This window comes from Alexandromys fortis, unplaced genomic scaffold (genome assembly GCF_014885135.2).
Source record: "Alexandromys fortis isolate MF-2015 unplaced genomic scaffold, M_Fortis_MF-2015_v1.1 scaffold_65, whole genome shotgun sequence".
In the NCBI taxonomy this organism is placed as follows: Eukaryota; Metazoa; Chordata; class Mammalia; order Rodentia; family Cricetidae; genus Alexandromys; species Alexandromys fortis.
Window position 1 is genome coordinate 230,456 of NW_026067986.1, and position 10,226 is coordinate 240,681.

Sequence of the window (10,226 nt, forward strand, 5' to 3'; positions counted from 1 at the left end):
TACCTACCCTTCTGGATCCTATCTATCCTAATACTCCTCTACCTACCCTTCTGGATCCTATCTATCCTAATACTCCTCTACCTATCCTTCTGGATCCTGTCTATCCTAACACTCCTCTAACCTACCCTTCTGGATCCTGTCTATCCTAACACTCCTCTACCTATCCTAACACTCCTCTACCTACCCTTCTGGATCCTATCTATCCTAATACTCCTCTACCTACCCTTCTGGATCCTATCTATCCTAATACTCCTCTACCTATCCTTCTGGATCCTGTCTATCCTAATACTCCTCTACCTACCCTTTTGGATCCTGTCAACACATTCTAAAATTTTTCTGTCCAAGTCCTAAAAGAAATTCAAACTTTCTAGAAGTCATTAAACAAGCCGGGCGGTGGTGGCGCATGCCATTAATCCCAGCACTCGGGAGGCAGAGGCAGGTGGATCTCTGTGAGTTCGAGACCAGCCTGGTCTACAAGAGCTAGTTCCAGGACAGACTCCAAAACCACAGAGAAACCCTGTCTCGAAAAACCTAAATAAATAAATAAATAAATAAATAAATAAATAAATAAATAGAAGCCATTAAACCCATACAGCTTAAGTGATAAACAAGTGATAATTAAAATGTGAAATAACTGAGATTTTGAAAATACAAGGTGGGTCATATATTCTTCTCTGAACATTTTTCTTATTTATATCAAAGGCCAAATTATTACCTAATGAATTTCTTTTCAGAATACACAGCACTCATTTTTATAAAGATTAAATTCATATTCATTTTAATATATTTTATACTATAATTGTATCAAGCAAATTCAAAATAAAATTATTTCATAATACTAATAAAATACCTGCTTACTTTAAGAATGAGTAAGATCCTTTTTGTCAGGGCTGGAGAGATGGCTCAGCAGTTAAAAGTACTGGCTGCTCTTCCAGATGACCAAATTTGATTTCCAGCACCTACATGGTAGGTGACTCACAACCTCTCTAACTCCAGTTCCAGGGCATCTATAACTCCCTCTTCTGGTCTCTGCAGGCACCAGGCACACATGGCGCACACACACATAAATGAGGGCAAAAAACCCATACACATAAAATAGTAATTTTTAAAATCCTGTCATTTATTACCAGCTTATCTCTAATTCCACAGAAGATATCCATAAATTATATGTATTCTTATCTCCAAGACCAAAAAGAGAAATGTTTTAAAACAAGTCTACCTTGTATTTCATCACTTAGGAGGGGTGGAAGCAGGTAAATTCAAGCCCAGCCTCAGCTCTACGAGTTCAAAGGCAGTCACGCTTCAGGAGACCTTGTCTCCAGTAGATAAAGCCTGTCATCCTCAGTCATCTTCACTGCTTTTGAAAAGACCTAGGTTTTAGGGCCAAACATGGTAGCTGTCTGTAGTGTCTGAGCTTGACTAGGTCAAGTTTTATGCCAGCCTGTGCTCGATCATGAGACCTCGTCAAAAACTTGAAAATTTAACTGTAAAGGGAACAGTTTAGTATGCAGTAAGTCCCTATGTGTGTTACTAAAGATATAGATATTCACCCCGTGCACTATTTTTTCCCATTCCACTGCACTAACTGCAGCTACCGGCCGCATGGCTTCCCTAGTCACTTGCTACTTAATGAAGCTGCACTGCTAAGCCAGTTCACTATCAGGCAAAGTTGTTTTCTGTTTGGTTAGTTGGTTTTGGTTTTTGTTTTGTTCCTGTGATATAGGGTTTCTCTATGGAGCCCTGGCTAGAACTCACTAGGTAGACCAGGCTGACCTTGAACTCACAGAGTGAGACCAAGTTTTTAACACGTTCAGAACCATGGCAGTGCATGACCAGTACCCTTACCATTATTTTATAAATGCCCAAGCTTCCTTTCAAATCTCACGCTCCAGTTCCAGTGAGAGGAAGCTGTTGCTGGCTCTGCTGCTCCTGCTGTCGGCACCGAGAAGGTGCGGAAGGATGCAGGCTATAATCCCGGCTCCTCAGTTTACTGTGATGAGTTACTTAAAACTCTGCACTTAATTTTCTCGCTCTCCGTAAAAGGGGAATAAAAGCCTAGGCTACAGAACTGTCAGGAGGATCAGAGGAGAAAATATTTGTAAAGCTCTTTTAATAATTGCTGGTGTATAGCAAGCACTCAGTAAACACCAGTTATGACAGCTCTAGGATCCAGCTTCAGAAATGCCATCATCTGGGACTATAACCACGTTTATACAAGAATCCTTTACATATTAAGACCCTTTTTAAAGAGGACGAAAATCATTTACCAAATAGAAACTGTTTTGAAATCAGTATTAATTTTTCTCTGACTTTTTATCAGTTCTGGTCACAAAATGACAAGGGCAATGCTATAAATGAGAATCTGCATTCTAAAATGGTCAAGAGAATTTAAACACAAAGTGCTCTTGTATTTCTGCCTGCAGAACGATTGCTTCTGTGTCTAGGCCTTTTCTGCTCTTTTCATATTTTACAGGAGCCACATGACTTGTGGCTAGAGAATTTAGACAGCTAACAAAGAAATTTAGAGAAAAACATTTCAGTTTGCTTCAGAAATAAAATAATCAAAAATACTGAAACATCAAGTTTCAAAATGTAATCAAATCAGATCTTCCAATGATTTTAACACTATATAGATTTATTACTAAAATACTCAATATAATGGGCTGCCCAAGGTGGCTCAGTCGTTAAAGGCTAGGCTCACAACCAAAAATATAAAATACTAAATATTAATCAACAATAGACAATAGTATCAAATTCACAAAAGGAAACGACAGACCTCTAAAATGTAAATTAAACAAGTAATCTGTGTGTCTAATACAGCATTGAAAATTTTACTGAATGTGAAAATTACTTTTAAAAATTTGGAAAAACCATTACTTTGCCTACTCGCTTTAAAATGCATACTTCATGTGACTAATTTAAGAATTCATTCCTGAAATTTTTCTAAACGCAGACTACGAAAATCGTTGCTTGAAAATAACTGCAGTGAGAAAATGTATTGTGTTTTTTTTTCTTTTCAAGGCGACTGAGAGTTAAAAAGGAAATGGCCAAGGGAAAGGGGAGGACCGTTTCCTTTCACACGTTAGTAAATGTCAAAGAACTTTCAGGAGTCAAATCTCCTAGAAGTCTGATGCGGGGTCAAAGTTGTCTCAATGACAGGAAAGCCAACAGACGCCAGATGACTAATAGCAAAGTTATCAAAACACTTGTGTGCCCAGCAGTAACTCCAAAAGCATACAAAGTACAAATGTCCAGGCTGAGAAGACAGAGAATAGCTAAGATTCTTGCGGGCAAAACAACATTAACGATGGCAGCAACAAGCAGTATTATACAACGTATCAAGATTCTCACACTCTGCCTTCCTCGACATTATTCTATTCATCAGGTAACATTTTTAAATAACGAAAAGTAACGCGGATTCCCAAAGAGTGATCCAAATGTAAAAATAAGGTTCAATCAAGTGAGTATTTAGTTCTTTCTATTGTAAACCAAATCTGCTTCTTTACATTAAAAAAAAAAACTACCAGTTCTATCTCCAAAATCTAATAAACACAATTCACTAGCGATTGAAATAATATTTTTAATCCTTGCATTACCTCACAGCTAAAAATGTCAAGATACCACACCCAATATGTCTTTCTCCCCCCCCCCCGTGGGGGAGGGGTCAGGGAATACGAGAGTGGGGACGGGAAATTACACGAAAACAGTGCAGGTGATTTCCCTGGCAGGTTCCTCCACCGGGATCCGAGCGCACACGTTGAGAAGGGCGAGCACAGGCCTTGGCCTCTACAGGCACCCTCCCTCGCCACCCGCTGGGGTAGGAGCCGGGACGCGCCACCCAGGGCTACTCACCAGCCGTAGTGCTGACCAGCAAGGCGGTCCATAGCAGCCAGGGCACCCGACAGGGTCGCTGCAGCGAGGAAGTCATCCCTGGGCCAGCCAAGAAGCAGGAAGGCAAAGAAAAGAAATGTGGAAAGTAAATTCGGGCGGAGAAAGCCGGCCAGGAGGCTGCTCGTCTCTCCGTCTGATTTATCCTGCCCGGATTACAATGCAGTTTGAAAGGACAAATGGCAGATGCGAGGACCTAGCTGGAGAGCTCTCATTCCACTGCAGAATTTCCCTTCATTTCGCTCCCGCGTGGCTGGGGGGCTTCATTCGCCTAGGACAGGGTGCCTCGGCTCCCCAAACTGAAGGCATGTCCGTGGGGGGGGGGGGGGGGGGGAGAGAAGCAGGGAGCCCTGAAGAAATGCCTGCAATTATTTCCCTCGTAGCTTCACGATATCAAAAAAATATCCAGATCTGGGAGAAAACATATCCAGAGTGCCGGGGGTGGGGGTGGGGAGATGGAGGGCGGGGACTCGATGGGGGCACTGAGGATCAGAACAAGTTCCCGACCACCGGGAAGGGCGCAGCGAGGCGGGCGGCGGCGCCTGGCCGCCCGAGTCGCATCGCTCCGGACTCGGAGTGCAGACGGTAGGGTCTCCGTTGAAAGTTTCGCCTCGTTGCTTGCTTCACTCGGATTCCGACATCAATAAATCCTCTCCACCGACTGGGTCGAAAAAGGTGCCGGCCTCCATGGGCGAGTCCACGGCTTCCTCGGAACAATCGCGCGAGGGTCGCGCAGGCAGGCAGGCAGGCAGCAGGCCGGGCCTCGGGGTGCGGGGGAGGGGAAGCGAGGGTCGCGGCCCCGGCGAGCCCCGGAGCGCCGCACGCGGGGAGGTGCGGGGCGGCCCCGGCTGGCCTTCCGAGGGCGCTCGGCCCACGGCCTCGCTGTCGGCTCTTCCCGCCGCTCGGCTCCGGGGACCTGCAGGAAATCCCAGCACCGTGGAAGAAGCCCGGTCTCCTCCCGTCGACGGCTCTCAGGAGCGAATCACAGCACAGCCCGAGGAAGAAGCAGAAGCCGCCGTCGCCGCCGCCGCCACCGCCGCCTCGCTCTCCGCAGCTCTGGGCGTCGCGGGCCGAGGGCGGGGGGCGGCGGGAAGACGGACGTAGGTGGCCGAAGAAGGGGTGGGCAGCGGGGGCTTGCGAAACACCCCGCGCCCCTCCGGGAAGCGGCTCCGGCGGCTCCGAGCAGACCAGACACAAAGGGGGGAGTCGCCGCAGCTGCCAGTCTGAGGCGCTCCCGGTCACCGGAGTCGCCCCGCCTCCGCCGCCGCCTCCTCCTCCTCCTCCTCCTCCTCTCTCACTCTCTCTCCCGACCCCTGTCTGTCTCGGGCCTGTGGTGCAGCGCGGGCGGCGACGGCGGCGGCGGCGGAGAATCGCACTGCGCCTGCGCGCCCGCGGCCACGCCCGGCCACGCCCCTCGCTCCCAGGCTGGCCACGGCGCGGCGTCTCGTCGCCCGGGCGGACCCGGGGCAGGGTGGGGCCGGCGTGGGGCGGGCAGCCTCGGTTTCCCCCCCTCCACTTCCTCACACCCGCGTCCCTTCCGCACGTGGATGGCGTGGCGACCTGTGCGAGCGTGTGTGTGTGTGTGTGTGTGTGTGGAGAGAGGCCATGCTACCCTGGGGTCTGGGCGGAAAGCCTGGAGGACGTCACGCCGCCGTTGTTTGCAGCGGGAGCCGAGACCCCGGGCCGCGTCGCCTTCCCCTCCCCTCGCGGTGCAAACAAAAGCCTCGGCCTCCGCGGGGAGGACCGCGACGCTGCCCTGTGTGCGCGTTAAGCCACCCGGGTCGGCCTTTTCCTCCAGCAGCCGTCCCCGCGGCCTCTCACAGGGAGGGTGGTGTGTGTGCACAAAGGCTGGAGGGGCTTTGCAGGAGAGCTGCGGCCGGCGCAGACTTCTGCCTCCAGGTATGGAGTGGGAGCCTGTCTCCTCACTCAAGCCATGCAGAAGGTCTCGCCCGCACCGCAGTTTCCCAGGACGGCTTTAAGCATTTTCTTTATTTCTTTTTTAATCACAGTTTCGTTAGATTCAGGCAACCAGGATAGGGGAGGGGGGGGACTATGACTATCCCCTGCGGGGGTCAGCCGACTTGGGTGGGATTTTGCTAGAAAAGAAGGGAGAAGGTGACGTGCTTGGCGCCATGATCGGAAGTCTGGGTTTAATTCTTTAACTGCGAGGTGGAAAAATTGCGTGGGAGGGCGATCTTAAGAGATGAAGTCTAGCCCTCCCTTCTCCCGGTAGGCAGAAAGGCTGTTCTGAAGGCTGGTTTTGCCGGTCTTTCATTGTGGCTAAAGGCTGTTCCAGGATACGTTCATAAATACACTCCTCAAGTTTGCTTGCTTATTCAAGTCTTTTATCTCTTTATCTGAACGTGATGTTAATAAATCACATTCCTTAAACTGGTTTCTGTTATCATAGTAAATATCTGCTATAATTAAGAGTTGTGGTAATACCTGCCCAGGGCTCTCGTTTTTTTTTTTTTTTTTTAGCTGAAATATTTTTATATTGTTTATCCTTCAGGCAGAGAGAATTTTTTTTCTATGAAATAAAATCCCTTTTGAAAAATAAGGAGCATATGCATTGGCTCCTTACCTTTACTACCATATTTTGTTTTGACTAAAAGGCCTAAAATAAGGAACTGGCATTGTTTTAACATTTAGCTTTCAAGACATGAGATCTAGTTCTCAGAGAAATGACAGATGTTGAAGGTGCAGGAAGTTTGCTAACTGGTGAAATACAATTTTTCTTCCTCGAATTGCGGTCGAGTACTTTATTATTCAACTATTATTTGCATAAAATTTTCCTAAGAAACATTAAGTGTCCTTGTACATGTTATATATGTGTAATAAATTATGTAGGAAGGAAGTCTTAGGAAATTCATGGTGAAAAAGTTCATGGCACTAATTTAGCAGGAATAATTAATCAGTAGACCTTGGTATGCAGTTCCTTCCTTTTCTGTTGCCATTAAAGTCACTCTCTAGTTGAGATGTGATGATTCACAGTGAGAAGGAACAAAAGTTAGCAACGACTTAATCTACTAGAGAAGACAGGCAGTACAAGTCTAACGAGTGAAAACAACTGATAGTAAGGTCCTATCCAGTGATCAGGATGGGCTAAGTTATAGTAACATCCCCAAGATCTTGTTAGCTTGCTGAGACAAATGTATTTACCCTGGTTTGTGTTTAGTAGAAGCGTTAGGAGACCTATCAGGAGTGGGGTTTGTATGCAATTTTAGAATATCTCTCTGGAACCAAGGCAGACCTCGGCTGGACTGAGCTGTAACATAGTTGCAAATGAAGTTTCCACCAGTCTTCAGGGACTCTGGAATTATGGTGACTTTTTCAGGGTTGTCCCAAAATGTGGCAGGACACCAGGTCTCTATCAACCAGTTGTTGTATAAAGACTGCCGGGAGGGATGGAAGGTGACCTTAGTCAAGAAAAATTCTCAAGAAAGGATCCACCTGTCAGTTACCAGGACTTCCAGTGTTTGGGGAAGGAATGTGTCTTGTAGATCTACGGAACTCTGCATGGTGTACTTTTCAGGGTTTCCACTCACTGCATTCCCTGAGGTACAGGGTTGCTGGATGCTTCCCTAAGACATGGGCCTTCAAGATTTCCAGAGTAGGGATCATAGAATTTAATTGATAGATGTTCAATGTCTTGCTCTGGCTGTTTAAAACAATTAAAAATTAAAAATCTTCCATCAGAAGCAATGTACATTCACATTTTATTGACCAGTGAAATCACATGGCCAAATCTAACATCAGAAGAGTTGGAAATAGATAGAATCCTACGCTGTTATGAGAGGGAGACTCTGAAAACTGAAAAGCTTTGGCATTATCATCACATCCAAGGACATTAGTGGACCTATCGTGAGTGGGGTTTATATCCAATTTAGGAATATCCCTAGTACTCAAGTTGCCGAAAGCCCAACACGTAAAAGGGTATCCTAATATACAGGGATAATTTGGCAATAAGGAGCCTACATATTGACAGGAAACAACAGAAAAATCCAGTAGTCAGACCAACACCATCTGAAAAACTGAGGTATCCTCATTGTGTGTTGTCCTTCATGGAGTCTGTCTTCCCTTTGAATTGGAGAACTAATAAAAACACAGCCAGACCCTAGGTTAGGAGGGGACATTAGTTTGGGGATTTGAATTGAGACAGTCTCTGTATGCTGCTCTAGCTGCATTGAACCTGCCACTGCTCCTCAGTGCTCTGATTACACATACAAGCCAACTGTTCTCGCATAAACAGATTATTAGAACTGGAGTAAAGTTCAAAACAAGTCCATGTTTTAACAATGAAGACACATAGGAGTTGCCTGAGCTCAGAAACACTGAATTCTTCTAAGAAGAAACCTTATGATCATTTAAAAAAAAAAAAACTGAACTCCAGCAGAAAAACAATGCAAACATCTGATGGTTGGTGTGGAGATATCTATCCAGGTCAGAATAGCAGAAAATAAAGCTACTTCGGGGCTAGAGAGATGGCTCAGCCAGCGAGAGCCATCCCAGCTCACTCAGAAGGCCCAGTGTTTGCATCTCAGCATACATAACAGGTGTCTCACAAACTTCTGAAACTACAGCTCCAAGACATCAAACACCTTCTTCTAACCTCCAAGGGGACATGCTCATACATGTGCACGTATCTTCACACAGATACAGTCACACAAACTTCAAATTAAAAAAAAAAAGCTGCTTAGAAATTTTAGGATTTAAAGCTGGACGGTGGTGGGGCACATTTTTTTTTTTTTCGGTTTTTCGAGACAAGGTTTCTCTGTAGCTTTGGTGCCTGTCCCGGAACTAGCTTTGTAGACCAGGCTGGCCTCGAAGGTGGAGCACATTTTTATTAAGTCTATTTTTTTATTTACTTATTATGTACATAGTGTTCCACCTGCATGTATGCCTGCAGGCCAGAAGAGGGCACCAGATCTCATTACAGATGGTTGTGAGCCACCATGTGGTTGCTGGGAATTGAACTCGGGACCTCTGGAAGAGCAAACAGTGCTCTAAACCTCTGAGCCACTTCTCCAGCCCCATGGAGCACATTTTTAATCCCAGCACTTGAGAGGCAGAGGCAGGCAGATCTCTGGGAGTTCAAGGCCAGCCTGGTCTACTTAATGAGTTCCAGGACAGATAGAGGTACATACAGAGACCCTGTCTCAAACCCGCATGTCAACCCCCCAAAAGAGAAATTCTCAGAAGAAGACTTAAATTTTACACAACTTTTTAAAAGTGTATTATTATTATTACTGGGGTAAGGGAAAGTTCCAATATTCTAACTCAGATTGCACAGCAAGCACCTTTACCCCTGAGCCATGTCACTAGCCCCATATTTTCCACAGTTTGCTTGATTTGCCCTGGATTTTTTTTTACTGACATAAGAGCTCTTCCTTACTGATGCCAGAAACTGGCTCTGTTGATCAAAGAGTAGATACATGACCTATTGTTTCCTTTCTTTCTGTCTTTTTCCTTTTTTGAAATAGTACCTCAAGTTGTACTTGCTCTGTAGACCAGGCTGCCCTTGAACTCAGAGATCTGCCTGCCTCAGCCTGGGAACTCTAGGACTAAAAGTGTGTGCCACCACCACCCCATTGTTAAGTCCTTGAGGCCTGTAGTTAAAAGACAAAGCACATAATTAAAACAAGGTTAAGGAAAGCTTAGAACCAAATACTGTCCTCTGAAGTCCGTAGGTCACACGACACCTGCTCAGTAGACCTTCAAAAGTGTTATTGCTTAGCTCCAGTCCACTAGCTGTGTCCCCAGAATCCAGTCCCCATCACCTACGGCTATCCATCCACCCCAGACAACAAACACGTGAGATAAGATCTCACTGGGTGACTTTGACTGGCCTGGAACTCACTTTGTAGACCAGGCTGGCCTTGAACAAACAGATCTCCCTACCTTTGCCTCCCAAATGCTGGGATTAAAACGTGTGCCGATTTGCCTGATCCTATGTTTAAATGTGTATGTGCATGCACATGAGTGAGTGTGCTTTCTTGCTTGCTCATGCCGTGGCATGCATGTGGATGTTAGAAGACCTCTCTGTGGAGTCCGTTCTGGGGGTCAAGCTCCGCCTTCAGACTTGTGTGGCCAATGCTTTCCACCTGCTGAGCCATCTTTATTCTGTAAAACCACATGAGAGGGGGCTGGAGAGATGGCTCAGTGGTTAAGAGCATTGCCTGGTCTTCCAAAGGTTCTGAGTTCAATTCCCAGCAACCACATGGTAGCTCACAACCATCTGTAATGAGGTCTGGTGCCCTCTTCTGGCGTGCAGACATACACACAGACAGAATATTGTATACATAATAAATAAATAAATAAATAAATAAATAAATATT

General features: G+C 46.0%; 1 protein-coding gene across 2 annotated transcripts in view; it reads right to left on the reverse strand.

The window, feature by feature from the left end:
• Bmpr2 (bone morphogenetic protein receptor type 2) overlaps nt 1-4,321 on the reverse strand; it is a 95,559-nt gene extending 91,238 nt beyond the window's left edge. For both annotated transcript variants that reach the window (XM_050159309.1, XM_050159308.1), the window contains exon 1: nt 3,853-4,321. In XM_050159309.1, coding sequence (XP_050015266.1) covers nt 3,853-3,928 — 76 coding nt within the window. In that variant the 5' untranslated portion in view covers nt 3,929-4,321. The remainder of the gene's footprint in view (nt 1-3,852) is intronic.
• Nucleotides 4,322-10,226: the final 5,905 nt, after the last annotated feature.